Source organism: Chaetodon trifascialis, chromosome 3 (genome assembly GCF_039877785.1).
Source record: "Chaetodon trifascialis isolate fChaTrf1 chromosome 3, fChaTrf1.hap1, whole genome shotgun sequence".
Taxonomy (NCBI): domain Eukaryota; kingdom Metazoa; phylum Chordata; class Actinopteri; order Chaetodontiformes; family Chaetodontidae; genus Chaetodon; species Chaetodon trifascialis.
In genome coordinates, this window is record NC_092058.1 from 22,755,330 (window position 1) to 22,771,059 (window position 15,730).

At 40.3% G+C, this 15,730-nt stretch overlaps 1 protein-coding gene across 1 annotated transcript in view; it reads left to right on the forward strand.

Annotated features, from left to right (window-relative positions):
- cntn3b (contactin 3b) overlaps positions 1 to 15,730 on the forward strand; it is a 53,901-nt gene that overhangs the window by 14,901 nt on the left and 23,270 nt on the right. Inside the window, exons 4-9 of the mRNA XM_070958619.1 lie at positions 4,365 to 4,540; positions 8,856 to 8,954; positions 11,707 to 11,910; positions 14,332 to 14,434; positions 14,849 to 15,033; positions 15,448 to 15,584. Of these exons, the coding sequence (XP_070814720.1) occupies positions 4,365 to 4,540; positions 8,856 to 8,954; positions 11,707 to 11,910; positions 14,332 to 14,434; positions 14,849 to 15,033; positions 15,448 to 15,584 (904 nt within the window). The remainder of the gene's footprint in view (positions 1 to 4,364; positions 4,541 to 8,855; positions 8,955 to 11,706; positions 11,911 to 14,331; positions 14,435 to 14,848; positions 15,034 to 15,447; positions 15,585 to 15,730) is intronic.

The following is a 15,730-nucleotide window of genomic DNA, read 5'->3' on the forward strand; positions in this document are numbered from 1 at the left end:
CCCAGTCTATTTGATGAGGAGACCTCATGCAAAATTGATGTGAACCTCAAGGTCATGGGGAGTTCATTCAGAGCATGCTCAGATCATCCCGCGCCTGCAGCACACCGCAGCAAATAGGTCTGTTCTCCTGGACTCTGTCGGACTTACTGTAAGCTCCTCTCGGGCTGATGGGGTGGTGGATTCAACATGATTCAGTTTGGGCTGTGCTCCCATTAAGACCTCTGCTCTGTCTGCTTCACCTGTCTGTTTTTACCCATCCAGTTTGTGTTTGAGAGGGAATTATAATAACGGAGCAAGGGAATTATTATTTTTGAAATGAGAACAAATTGCTATGATGTCTGGTGCTCATTAGCAGTAAACTGGCCATAAGTATAAATCTGCTTATTGATTATGGTAACAGTTTAAGCTTGAATTTCCTCAAAATGAGTAGGCTGCTGCATTGTGGTTATTCACGAAGCTGTTTGGCTTGCGGCCCCTTGAAACAAAGAAAAGTCTTGCATGGACATTAGTTGTGAGCAGTTCTACCAAAGAGAGATTAAATCACTTTTCGAGGACTGAAGAAGTGAAAATACCCGGTATTTCAGAAGGAAACAGCATGAGCAAAATTAGAGAAATTGCAGAAAAAGACTTCTGTCTCAGTTTCAGTGTCTAAAGAGAGAAGAACTCAGGCCTTGTGTCTGAAATTCACCTTTCATCATACAGTCCTGAGAATTATTATACCCTATATAGTGGACTCTGACCAAGATGCATCTTGTAAATCCTTTATACATTGCAACTAATGGCTTTATTCATGGTGAATAAATCATTTAATAGTGTTCTCAGGTCAGTTGTAAGCCATTAATGAGCACAAGTTTTTTACTTCAGCATGACACTGTTGTTATTATTTTTTTAGCTCTTTAATTCATAAGACCCATCTAAATTAATTTATTAATGACTAGTTTATTATCCTTCATTAATGACTTAACATTTTTAACTCCAGAAACTCTTTATTAATGCCTTTTACTAACCTTAATGTAATCAGGTTTTACAACCAATTGTTGGTTTCTTTGTAGATAAAAGAGCTTGGTCTGTACCAGCTCTATATGGAAAGTGTCTTGAGACAACTTCTGTTGTGATTTGGCGCTATACAAATAAAATTGAATTGAATTGAATTGAATTGAATTGAATTGAATTGAATTGAATTGAATTGAATTGAACCTGCAAAGCCAAAACTTGATGTTATTAATTATTTTTAACTGCTCTACAAACCATTATTAAAATCATTAGTTACATTTTACAGTCTTGATTTAATACTGATTTATTTACTAACATGTATTGTGCAGACAGGATACAAAGGCTCTACATAGAATTGCCTACATAGTGAATAGAGAATCAATAAATGATTTTGGATACAGCTAGAATCTTGATTGATCAGTGACGTTTTGCACTACACTGATGATCAGGTGGTGGATGTAGGAGGTCAGTCATGAAGTCGCTTTTGGTCTGAAGAGATCACAGCACAGTTTAGTTTCTAACCATGTTGTATACAGTGTGCTGATGTTTCTTTACATTTTTCTGAGTATTAAAGAACCCTTCTATTGAACATTGTTAGTGACCTGCAATTATATAAAAAAAAATGTTATTTCAACGCAATTATAATGAAATAATATTGCCTACTGCAGCTTTAGGTATGAGGCCACCTGTGGCAAATGACAGTTGCCCATTTGCTCTTGTTATCTTTCTTTATCTTCAAGTCACATCCACCTTTTCTGGGTTCACATACAAAAAGCAAACAAGAGCTCTCTGATGACAGGTTCCCCGTGTCTTCTAATATCAGAGCCTTTCTCAGGTGTTTCTGCAGTGAGAGTAGGTAGGTGGCTTACTGATTGTGTCTGCAGTACACAGACACCATCACACCCAGCCATCTGTCTGCTCCAGGGGTGTGTGATCTGTCCAGGCTGCCCACCTTCTTCACCCATTAAGTTCAATCATGCTGGGTGGCTGCAAGTCTAACTAGCTTCCCATCCTTTTCCATTTAACCTCCTCCCCTCTTGCACATACAATAATCCTGCCTTCGGCACAAACAGAGGAGGAAAAGGACAGTGGAGAATTCAAATGGAGAAATAAAAGGTCTTCAGATGTAACAGTAAAGTGTGTGTTATATTCGAAATGTTCATATTATATATGAGCGTGCGTTTTCAAATGCATTTTTAGAAACATAAGCTTTGTCAGGAAAGTATGGGCATTTAAGCATAATATTGTTAGAATAGTGGCAAAATCAGTCAGATTAAGTGACTGGCACACTGTTAGATGAATAATGCAAGCTACAAGATGAAAGACAGCTTTGTCTTTTGTAGTCTGTCAGGCAAGAGACTGGCGAGAGCCATGACTGGCTGAATGAGGCATCATTCTTACTGCCTGTTAGTGTGCCTGGGAGGGAAAAACATATTGATTTTATTTATTTATTCTTGCCTCCTGATAATTGGAATGGCCATTTCACACTCACGCAGGGCATTCCAATAATTCTTGCTCTCTCTGATTCTGTAAGGAACAGGAAAAGTCCATTTTCTTCTGTGTAAATGCGCTGAGAAAAAGTCTCTACTCTTATATGAAGGTATCACTCAGTTTGCATGTCTGTCAAACATGTCGCTGTCAGACTGACATTGTAGATGTCAATGAATCATGTATAAAGGGTTTTCATTGTTCACCATGAATATTATTCAGTGTTTTGTCTCTTTTGGTAGCTGTGATTAATGGCTGTTACTTTCTGAACTGAGCTTGCATGACAGAGTATCTCATGACCTTTCCTTGAAGTAAATGGTCTGTAGACAATGCATTATGAAGGTGTCAGAAGGCAGTAAGTCAGAAACACAAAAGCACAAACAAACTAATTATAAAGCACTCAGAGAAGGCATACCTCTGCCAAGGCTGCACAGTCCTTTAGACTTTTAATTTCAAAAGCACAAAATCATAAGGTATTTTTAATCTGCAGCTGTTTCTGAGCCTGCATCAAAATGTTCATGGATGGATATATGATCATGGCATTCTAGCTTCTTTTTTGTTTCATTTTGTATTCAAGTCAATGTAGTCTGTAGCCATGCTCGTGTCTCTGTAAGGCTGCACTTGAGCAAAATGGTGCATTTGAGCTAAATACTAATATATGCATGCTAACATCCTCATAATGGCAATGCTAACATGACATAAACATCATAAACTGATGTTTATGATGTCAGCCATGTCAGTTTGGGGTGCTATCAGTGGTGGAAAGCAACTAAGTACATTTACTCATGTACTGTGCTGAAGTGAGTTAGTTTTGAGTTACTTTAGTTTGCAACTGTAGCTACTAATTACTTTGCAAATGAAGATTTTATAAACATATAAAGAGCATGTATAAAATGAAAAAATAAAATGCATCGTTATACAGTCAAACCAAGTCAAACCAACCAACAATGTTGCTGCATTTAAATGCAGCTTGAATGTTACTGCATCCATGATCATAATTGCAGTATTTTTAAACTGTGATGTTATTATTACCTCTTCCACCACTGTCTTTTGCGAATCAGCACGACACAGACAGTCATGTTTAAATCAAACATCATCAAGTTTGATGCAAAAAATGAGGGAATCTCTGAAAAGATCACAATTCAACCTGAGGGGGGCATGAAAGAACTACAATTGTTCACCTTAAATCACAAACGTTTACCTCATGGTGGTGCTAAAAGAAAAGTCGGGGGATCACAAAAGTCAGTGGGATTCATCCTCTGGGCACCATGAATGTCTGGACAAAATTTTAATGCAATAGTTTCAAAAAAAAAAAAAAAAACAAACAAACAAACAAAAAAAAACAGCAAACATGCAAAACATGCCATGGAATATCAGAGTGTATTCTTACCTGCACACAAACACTTGAACCCTGACACATTAGCTAAATTTCTGCCAAATGTCAACGAGGTCTGTTAACATTTTTCAGATATTCTGCTAACAGACTTACAAACTGCACCAAAAACATAACCTCCTTAGTGGAAGTAATTAAAAATGAGATGAAATAAAATCCACTTCACAATGAAAGCAGGAGAAAATCAATACTCACCACAGCAGATTTGCTCTGTTTGGAATTTTGCCTAAATTAACAGCAAAACAAAATACTTCACTGAAGTCAAACTGTAGCTGTCCTCAATGTGAAGCATGTTTCTTGGTAAGTTGCCGTAAGGGATATTCACAACATTCAGATTTCTCTGTTAATAATACAGAACCCGACTCTTATTACTCACCTTTTATCTTCTCAGCATGATGTGGGTGGACTGATCAAATCGATCTCTGTGACAAACACAGTGAGCGTGCATCTCCAGGGGGATCAGCTACTGATTGTGTTTGCATTTTTCCAGATGGTCGCTAAACGGAACGCTCATTGATCTGGGGAATGACTACCGGCGTCACATGTCTGGGGGCAGCCTGATCATTAGCAACCTGGACAAGGACCAAGACACAGGGGTATACCAGTGCACGGCCTTCAACACATGGGGGTCCATCCTCAGCCGCAGAGCCAGCCTGCAATTTGCATGTAAGTGATCCCACAATTGCTAACACGTTTCTGGCATGACTCTGACAGTCATGACATCCTGGCATCTCTTTGTGTGTGCTGTATACCAGTCTGACATGTGTTATATAGTTGTGGCTCAGGCCTTTTTTTTCATTTAGACGTCCAATTTCTCATTCAGATTGCTTGCAAATAGATTTTGGAGAGGGGAAATGGTAATCGAATGAAATGTCAGATGCAACAAACACAGTGAGTGAGGCAGCTTCTGACTGCTTCTGAACTCCATTGATTCTCATTAGTGGTTCCAGTTCTGACAGCATCTACGCTCAGTCCGAACTGACTCATATTTTGCCAAGTGATACGCCAGCCCCTGTGATCCAGGCTTTAAAGGAGAGTAACACAGATAATGCCTAAGAAGCGCTTGCATCTATGTAATCACCAGCCACTTCTTTTTGTACAACATATACAGCAGATTATTTGCGCATCACATAGTGACAGGCTGTCTGCTTCTCTGTCAGCTTTCTGCTTAAAAGACAAAAGGCAGGCTGAAAAGTGATGCTGTGGAGTGGGGCCCTACCTTCCAGACAGGCACTGTAGAGGCACCTCTCTTCTCTTGATCAAGCCTGCTGACTATTGATCATGTCCCAAGGATAGAGAGCCTTTCACTTCCTCTCAGGAGATGGACTGCTATTATCCCTATAGCCCAGTAATGAATCTCACTTCTGGGGACCGGGTGAAGAGCAGAGCTGCTTGACATTTATTGTCTTGCTTAATGCACAGTGAGGGAGGTCTAGGAGATCAGCACGGCTGATACTCTGTTTTTCTGTGTAATGAGGCCACTGCCCTGAGATAGAAATGTCATGCCTTCTTTGCTGTTTTGCTTTCCTTCAGAATTCAGCTGCAACCACTATAAGCCAACATGTCCTCCCACAGCTCACACTTGCAATTAAAGCAACTGGAATAATGGATGGAATTACACACAAATTTGCAATCTACAGCATCAACATCCCGTACTGCTGATAAGTTAATTCAAACTGCCTTAGAGAAATTCTGGTTTCATACAATCTGGGTGTTATTTTTATCGCTTTGGCAATCGTCAAGGGTTATTGATAACATTGTGCTCATCAAGTCATTTGCTGATATCTAGGAGTGTTGCAACATTGGCCGACTGCACATCCACATTAATGTTTCTCTCCTGGAACTGTCCTCTCAGGCCTGCTCACAGTAAATTGGGATAATGTCACACACTTAAAAAGCTCTGTAAATGTAAAACTACAAAAAAATTAAAAAAAAGAGGTGTGGAGGTGTCTTATCAGCATCTTGTTTGATAATGGTGGTTAATGTGGAAAAATGCTTCCTAGACTGTAAGAAACATTTTTTGCAGTACCACTACAGTACAGTCCACTGAGGCAAATTAGTTTATGACTGTCGCACCATATGCAGCTCTCTTAATACAGCCATGCAGTTTATGGACTGACTTTGATGTGCACAGTTGACCAGTGTAGTGAGCAAGCATAAATAAGTTTAGGTTGCTCTTGCATGCATTAACAATGGGTCAAACAACTGTGTGTAGTGTGAAATACGTCCCTCACTGTGACAGACCCACAGAAGTTACACGTCACCTGGCTCCGTAGCTCACTTTAGCTCCATATAGCCTTTTAGTGTCTTTCAGCTCACTGTTGGTTTTATAGCCCTCAATTGGCTCTTTGGTTCAGTTTCAGCTCTCTCATCAGTGTCATTGCCAGCAGCTGTGATTCATGAAAAAACTCTGAAAAACCCACTGAACACTTCCTGCATCAGCACTACACAGTAGACACAGCAAGTGAAGAGCTGATGAACATGATGGAACACTTTGCAACATGTCTCCATACCTGAAAGACTGAAAAGGTTGATTGCCATTGACTACCAACACAACATACGTGAAGGTTGCAGAGTACCAGGGATATGCTTACCGCACCTTTGTCTCCACATGGTTAACTTTGTTATATAGTAGCAGGTTGCTTAGGTTTAGGCATCCAAAGTACATGGTTAGGTTTCGGAAAAGCTCATGATTTGAGTTAAAGACATTACTGTTTTGTGTGTTATGTCAGTCAAAATAAGTCAACATTAACTTACAGGACACAAACAGTGGTCTCATGGGTGAAAGTCCTGTGTTTGACCCATCCATTCATGCCATCTCCTCAGTGGAACTTTTTGACAGTAAAATATATATTGGTTTTAATAACCTATTTGAATAAACGACCTACACAACCATTTTTCACTGGTGCTAATTATAGTAGCCAGATGTTTCCATCAGGAGTGTGTGGAGACCCAAAGCAGAGCTAAAAGACAGTGACTATTGGATTTACATTCCAATTCACATTGGTGGCCACAAACATGATAACAAAAGAATGATAATGTTTCTATGTGTCTGCTGGATGTGTAATAAGAAATTGTTGGCAAAATCTCATCAAATTAAGCACCATATGAACTTTCAAGGTGATCATATATCAGCATTGGGTTCAAAGCTCATTCTGCTGCTGCCAAGTGGCCAAATAATAAATGCTGCTTTAAATAGTTTGGCTACACTACTGGCTTGTTTACTACCTGTGTGATCATCTGACAGCATACATTTCTTGCCCTTGTTGCATTTTATTGTAATTACGTTGTCCTGTTTGCAGTGCTCTGCAATTGCATAGGTGAGTACAGTGTTATCATAACTGATTCTAACAACGGCAACAATGGTAGCAGAAAGCTACAAGAGAAATAGACTCAAGTTGTAATAAGGCAGATTTTTTTTTATTATTATTGAAATAGCAGCCGAACATCGAGGTGGCTTTATTGTCTTGCCTCTGGAGCAGGTAAAAGTAGGTTTGCTCAGGAACACTGCTGGACACAATTTATAGCAGCGAATGTCTATATGCTGGCGCCATTGCCCAGACCAATCATATTCGAGCTGTAATGGTTGCTCTCTGTAATATCTAGGCTAGCCATTCTTTTACGGCAGAGACTGATTATGCTTACAAAGGAATCACTGCAGCTACAGTGAGTTTGGCCTCTAGCTCTCAGAGTTACAGTGTGTGGTCAGTTCACGCCAGTGAAGCCCATTATTCTTCTGCTCAGAGGCCAGAGAAGAGAGGAGTGTATCCCCTCCAGCACTGAGCCCAGCTACATCTCTACCCTCTTCTGTGCCATTTTGCTTGATCTTCTTGAAGGAGTCAGCCTTTCCTCGTCCACTAAGTAATTATCAGTAGCTCTCTGATTCTCCTCCTGCTGTTTCCAAAAGCGTTGCGGTTATAATTATCAACTGCTGTTATGCCAGGCTTTTTCAATCAAACCAAGTGTATGAATCTCACTCCGGCACCGCTCCACAGAATCATAAATGTCTTTAGGAGAAGGACTCTGTATTTACTAAGGCAGCCTGGTGAGATCAGAAGGACATCGCCTCTGTCTGTATTTCAAGTCAGCCATCTCCTCCTGTGGCCTCCTCTGTGTCCTGCCGTGACTTGGCTCTGTTTGATTCCACTGCGGTCATCACAGAGCGGCTCATTAATCTTACCAACACTCTGTCCCACTTCTCTCCATAATCTTCCTTCTCCTAATTTCCCTTATCGGTCACACTGACTTTCTTTTGTTTGTGTTTGGAAGGCTTACTCTAGGCTGTTAGCCAGAGGGTGCAGACAGAGTACAGAGCAGACTGCAGCAGCTTCCCTCCATCAGTCATGAAGCCAGGGGTGGTTTATCATCCCAGGTTTAGGTTTTGTCTGCCAGCAACTGCTCATTCATTTGCAGGGGATAGATTGTGCCGAGAGTATTGATGGTGAAGCTAATGCTTTTAAGTGCAAGATTACACCACATTTAATAATGATGTTACTTATTGCTGCTGGCACAGCAAACTGTTATTTGTCATGCATGCTCCCTATGTTTGCTCAGTCTGTGCACAGCATTTCCTTCCCCCTGTTCATTTTATCCCTTTTAGCCTAATCTCTTCCATGTGTTAAAGTGTAGCGTTGCAGAGTAAACGTCACCAAGTCAGGTCCAGGTATTTCATCAGCACCCTAGATGCCTTTGAAAGTGTCGGAGGCTGTCAGGAGGTGTCCCAGGGCTATCAATAATGCCCTGTTAAAGTCCCAGTGCTCGAAATGTAGCATCAAACACATGCCTCACTGAATCAGTGTAGGACGTTTGGGAGAACTTATGTCTCCTATTTTCAAAACTATCATTTTCAAAGAAACTCTTGAGAATATAGACTGCGTAAAAACATACTTTTGCCTGTCTGATATTCAGTTCAATGCTGTTGATGATTTTAAGTTGTTTCAGCTGCTGTCTCATCCTATTTCCATCTTATTTGACTCATCAGATCTCGATAACTTCAAAACTCAAACAGTGAGGAGTGCTGTCAATGTCCGTGAAGGCCAGGGAGTGGTGCTGTTATGTGGACCACCTGCACATTCTGGAGGTAAGTTTCCTATATATACATACATATATATCTGTGTGTGTGTGTGTGTGTGTGTGTGTGTGTGTGTGTGTGTGTGTGTGTGTGTGTGTGTATCTATATACACACCACACATATACATATACATTGTCAACGGATTACTCCTTATTCCTACCAATAGTCTGATTTCCCCCCATATTATCAGCTGGGAGATGTGTGTGAGCAGTGAGTTTGCACAGTGAATTTCACAAGCTCTCTTAGCTTTTTCAGTCTAATCAATAAACTACACTCACAAAATGTTCAGAAAGGGAATATTGTCACACCTTGTGTCTTTAATAAATTGAAAAAGGAATCTGTAAGAGAAGTTTAATTGTCAAGTTAACATTGTAAGACTCACTTGATTCAAGCTCATCAGAAACATAATAAAACTCAACAAAAAGCCGTCCTCCATCCTCTCTTTCCCCTGTTCCAACAATGACCAGCTCTGGCTAGATGTGAAAATATTCTGGCTCTAGACGCTGCCTTTCCACGCTGGTGATGACTGACCTTCCTCTTGCTCCTCTCCTGCTTCATGCCTCTTCTGTCGTGTATTCATCATCCCTGTAGTCAGAGTCCTGGTCAGAGCTGCTGATCACCTTGGCAGTGTTTTACTGTGTTTGGTCCTTATCCGACCATATTAACTGGGAGGCTGCTGAACCCGGTTCTGTTACCAACAAACAACAAACAACAAACTGTTAAACAACAAACAATCCCCAGCTACTCCAAGCTGCCATTCAAGGCAGACTCCAGTCATCTGACAGGGCTGCCAGCTAGCATTGTTCTCTCCAAGATTGAAAATATCAGCATAGATGTAGCACTAAAGCTCACTGATTTACATGGTATTTAATTTGTTTTGCTGTACAAAACACCAAAGTGTAAAAACAACAAATTGTGGTTTTACAGGGGATTATATGCTGATCAACAACTACTGACTTTTTAGTCAGTTGGGGTAACTTTCACAACTTTTCTTTTCTTTTGGGAAAATAAAACCAATATATATTGTGTTAATTAGTGAGCTTTAGAAGCACTAATAGGCAGATTTTGTTACCTTTGGACAGAGCTAGGCTAGCAGTTTCCACCATTTATGCTAAGCTAATCAGCTGCTAGCTATAGACTCGTACTTCTATAGCTTCACACATTTAAAGAAAATGCTTTCATTGGTTTTCAGAGAAGCTGAATATGTATTCTTTAAATGAGAGGCCACAAATTGGACATAAAGAAGCAGTGTGCTCACCCCCCTGAGTATCTGCAGGAAACTGAGGACATGGACAATGGCTGCTGCCCAACTTGTCTCCCTCTTGATACAGTAGCTTGCACATTGGAACAACCAATTTTCTTCACAAGAGAACAGTTTGTAGCCCAGTGCATTGTACAGCTGGTCTATGGGATAATGGGTCAGAGTACTTTGTGTGAAATACAGTTTGACAGCTTTCCTCTGACATAGGCTTATATGCGGTTGGCTGCTGTAACCGTAGCGCTATTGTGTTTTCTCACATTTTCAGAAGTGAATGAAAGTAAGCCTGCTGTTCCTTTCTTGCCTTGTTGCTCCCTCTCTGGCTCTGCCTCTCTCTGCCTCTCTCTTTCTCTCTCTCTCTCTCCCTCTCTCTCTCCCTCCTCTCCCTTTCTTCCCCTTGTCTTTCTTTTTCTCTTGAATTTTGAAAGCATCGATTTGCTACATAGCCTTGAACTCCACTGAAGTTTATCTAACACCTATAAGGCATCCCTTCTGGTTTTCATTATGCTTCATTGACTTTGAATTCTGCAAAAGCTTTTTCCTCCACTACCGCTTCCATTATCACATCACTCAGATATGAAAAATACAATATTGTCACAAACAATGGCGATTGTATCACTTTTGTGCTCCATCACAGACATTTGTTTACTTGAGGGGCTTTTTTGGTGCACAAGTCGCATTTGTGTTGCATAAAAGCCCTTGTATTGTATTACCAGTTTTTACTTCACTTTCAATTGTTTGGCAAAATTCTATCAGTGCTCATTACAGTCACATAGTTCAGATGGAGGTTATGCTGACTCTGTGTGGCTCATGCTTGCCTAATCAGAAAGAGCTTTGTATCTGCATCGCTGCACCCAGCTCGGACTCTCGATCCCATCCAAAGGCGAGAGACTCGCTCCCTCGGGGGGCATCGGATATGATTGACAGTCATTGCACACACCTTTTGACTCGGAGCCCCTCACCTCCAAAGTAGTAGATTACACAGAGCTTCCTCTCGCACCTGCAAATCTGTGCAGTGTGTGCCTCTCAAAATGACACACTAATTCATCCTGGCAGGTCTGTCCTTTCTTATGGTAGACCTGCTGCTTGTGAGGGGGCATCAGAACATATTCCTACTTCCATACGTCAGTCCATCCATCCCTCAATCCATCCGCCCATTTGTTCGTGCCTCCCATGAACCAACCAAGTCACTCAGGGAACCAAGGAATGGAGGCCATGTGTCAGGGGAGGGCCACTGACGCGCTGTAATCCATTTTGTTTCGCTCCCTTTCCTTAGGTCTCCCATTTCTTCTGCACTGATAGCTATTACATTTGCCATGGTATCGCTACCCAAGGAAACTGCTAACATTTTTAGGCCACAGTAGGGTATGTTTCTTTCGGTTCAGCCGCCCCAGTCACAGAGGTTGATGTATCTAATACTGCATGTGGAAATCAGTCGTGCTTTGAAAGAGTGACAGTGGACCAACACTGCTCTAAGTTGAACTGTTTTCCTTTTCCTTTCAGAGCTGACATTTGCATGGATCTTTAATGAATACCCGTACTTTGTGCAACAAGATAATCGGCGATTCATCTCTCAAGAGACCGGGAGTCTGTACATCTCAAAAGTGGAGCCCTCAGATGTTGGCAACTACACCTGTGTTGTGAACAACACTGTCACGAGGGAGAAGGTGCTCAGCTCTCCTACACCACTAGTCCTCAGAAGTGACGGTAAATGTCTTAAACAAGTTAAATTAGTTTGAACCCCACTCGTTTACCCCACTGTCCACTTAAATACAAAATAGAAAAGGTCTTTTTTGCTCATGCATCACATTTATTCAAACCGTAATCTGTGATGAGGTAATCCATCTTTGATATATGTGGTCATTGTATTCACCAATTTGGCATTTGTCTACAGTAAGTTAGAGCTGAGCAAAATTTGCTTGAAAAGAAGAGACAATTTTTCACAAGTCTAGGTTACGTATTATTATAACATTATAATTGAGGTGCATTGCTATGGCCTTTTAAATTGTGATTGTTTCCCATAAATTAGATAAATTAGGTCTTTATTTATAGACTATTAAACAAGACATGATAATACCAAGCATAATCACAAAGTCATCTTATTTCTCCAAGAATAGAATCAGATAATGCAATTTTTTGTTGTTATAGTCAGTCAGTCAGAGGAAAGTCAGTAAACTTTCAAATGTACTGCAGAAATAGGTATAACAATTTAGCCCCCATTTTTATTACATTTGTGGTTTACTTTACATTATTTTACAGTACTCAGGCAAGGTTATGAAATTTTGTGGTATGACATTCATTGATAACAACCACATAATTTAAGTTACAGTAATGAAAAGCTGTTAATAAGTCACACCTGACATGTTTTTGATATCGGACTGATGACACCTAACGATTCTGTTGACAGCTCACTCGACGTGCTTGAGCTAATGTTAATGTTAGCCTCACAGACTGACAGGGTGAGCCGCTCTGAATATTGGGCATCTCAATTCAGAGCTTTCATGGTCTCGATCTTACAGTGATGATATGATGTGGTTAGAGGTTTAACTGGGACATTCTGACAGCTCTGTTCACCAGCTGTCCGACATGTAACTGCCAAGCTAACTGCTAGGTACCTGTCTGAGAGTGACATGAGGCAATCACCGAGATTGTTATGTAGGAAAAGGCGAGCCTGTTTGTCTTTTAGAAACAGTGGAAAGACACACATTCTTGTAGAAATGATGCAGAGTGGTGGTTCTTTCACAAAATCATCTTTGGCCAAATGTGCATGCAGAGAGCCTATTAACCAAACAACCACCATTATTTCTCATTTGGATTTTGCAGTTGCTGACTTAACCATTCAGTGTCGTCAGACATTGTTAATGATGAAGTTAGAAATTAAATTGCTTGTCTTTTAAATTTCAATATAAAAACATTTCATCATTCGGCTCTGTATTGTTATACATATTGTTTCACAGTTGTACGAACAAAATTTCATTGATTATATTTGATGAAAAAGATGGTAGGACCTGCTTTTTGCCAATTATGTTAAAAAAAGGTTAAAAAAGACAAAACAGTGTTTCAACCAATCTGCATGTCTTTGACCTGCAAATCACCAAATCTTTGCTGCTGTGCTGTTATGTTTTTCTTCTCAGTCACACAGTGTGGTCAGCACAGTCCTGTGTTTTTAGTACCACTTTCTATAAGGCACCTGTTATACGTGTATTTATCAGGCCCCCAAGTTGTTTTTAATGACTTAATAGTGCTTATTACTGCAGACATGGTGGCTTAGAAAAAAAAACAAAAAAAAAAAAAAAAACAATTACAGTGATATTACTACAAAACACAAAGGGTGAACATTGGCCACACACATTTTTCACACCCATTCAATCCAAATGTTATTAATGGCATATAGCTAATCAATAAAGCACTAATAATAATCGGCTAATCATTAGTAAAGTGCCTTATTAGAATGTGGTACAGTGTTTTTCTTTAGTCTCTTTCCAGCTGTTATCCTAATCAAAGCATCATTTGGAACTTAAAACGTGAAATGTCAAAGCTTTCCTGAGCTGATTTATAGTTTGAATTACTGTTGTATTGTGTCAGTCAGAGATGTTTCTAGACAGGAAACTATTGCTGATCATTACTGACCATGCGCTGAGGGTATGGATTGTTTGTTGAAGGAGATGCAGTTTCCATGTTTTGTGCTGTGTAAGATGCTCGCACTTATCACAGCTTTTCACAGTCATAGTGACCTTTAATCTGAAAACATGCACTGGACCCCAAATCAGCTCATGCTGACAGACTGGGGTTGTAATTGATAATAGTAAAGGGCATACTATCTCTGAGAAGAAGTCTTTGACCTGTTGTAGTGATGTGAATACAAATACAGTAATAAATGGAGTCGCATTGCCACAGATGATAAATCTCTACTAAACAAGTCTTTTTCATGATGTGTTCTCTGAATCTTTTATAAACCACCTGATTTTTTTGCCCCTCTGTACCAGGTCACTTTTGCTCTATATGCACGAAGACTATTTGTTCGCTGTCCCACCGTGTTACTGCTCCCGCTTTGATCCAGCATGTGCATGATGTGTGCTATTAATTATTGATATAAAAAGCTTGTCATCTATTGTCTCCCTTTTGTAGGAGTAATGGGTGAATATGAACCCAAAATAGAAGTTCATTTCCCTGATTCAGTTCCAGCTGCGAAGGAATCGGTGGTGAAACTGGAATGCTTCGCCCTGGGAAAGTAAGTCAGCTGGTGTGTGTGTGTGTGTGTGTGTGTGTGTGTGTGTGTGTGTGTGTGTGTGTGTGTGTGTGTGTGTGTGTGTGTGTGTGTGTGTGTGTGTGTGTGTGTGTGTGTAAGTAAGCTGTGGGCTCATCCATGCATAGTGCTACCCAAGATGATTTAAGAATGCTCAAACGTAACATTACTCATGCTGAGATTCATCAATCCATAGGAGAGCAAGGGCTCTAGCATGAAAAGACAAGGGAGCAGGAATCAAAGTTTTTTAAGAGCCTTGGAAATCTGAGCAATCACAGTTTGATTTGTAGGGAACAATAATTCACAAGGCTCTTGCCTCAACTTCTTTTCTTCTGTGATTAATCAGACTTTGATCACTGTGACTGACAGTTGCCACCATGGGAACTTTTTTGTTCGCAGCCCTGTCCCAGAAATAAGCTGGAGGAGAACCAGCGGCATCCCTTTCCCCAGCAAAGTCAAAATGAAGAATTCAAACGCCGTCCTTGAAATCCCTAATTTCCAGCAGGAAGACGCAGGGACGTACGAATGTATGGCAGAGAATCGGCGAGGCAAAAACGCTGCACGGGGTCGTATTTCATTCCATGGTTAGTGAAGCATTTCAAATTGGGATAGTGAATGGACACAGAAATTAATGTATCTGTAGCAGATTTTTACAGGAAACATGCATCCAGCTGCTTTAATCTCATTTGTTTGAGAGAAAATCTGTTTATCTATAGCATGTTACCATGAAGTGACAAGAGAGGGTATGGACCCAGGCTTGAAAAGGAAAAAGTGATTATTATTTGAGAGGCTCCAAACTCATTTCCAGTCAATATTCAAATCTGTTTACCAAACTGTATTCCTCATTCTGCTGATAATCCACTTGCTGAGTTAAAACTTTGATGATTTAATGCAAGGCTGCATCAACAGCTTTATGATTCCTGATACCATGTTGCTAATCCACTGCTTCTTTAATTAAAATGCATGTTTTAAAAGGTAATCCTCTCATTTATTCTTAGCTAAACCTCACTGGCTCCAGACAGTGACGGACACAGCTCTGTCCATTGAGGAAAACTTCTTTTGGGATTGTAAAGCCAGTGGAAAGCCTAAACCATCCTACAGCTGGCTAAAGAATGGGGAGCAGGTGGCGGCTGAGGTATGGAGATCTGTTCGATTTCTCATTGTAATACAGGTGGGTGACAATTTGAAAGCATGAGTAAATGTGAAGACGTGTTCATACAATCTAACTGAACACTTAAAACACAAAATGAGGGAATATGTTTTGCAAGAATGATGCTCATC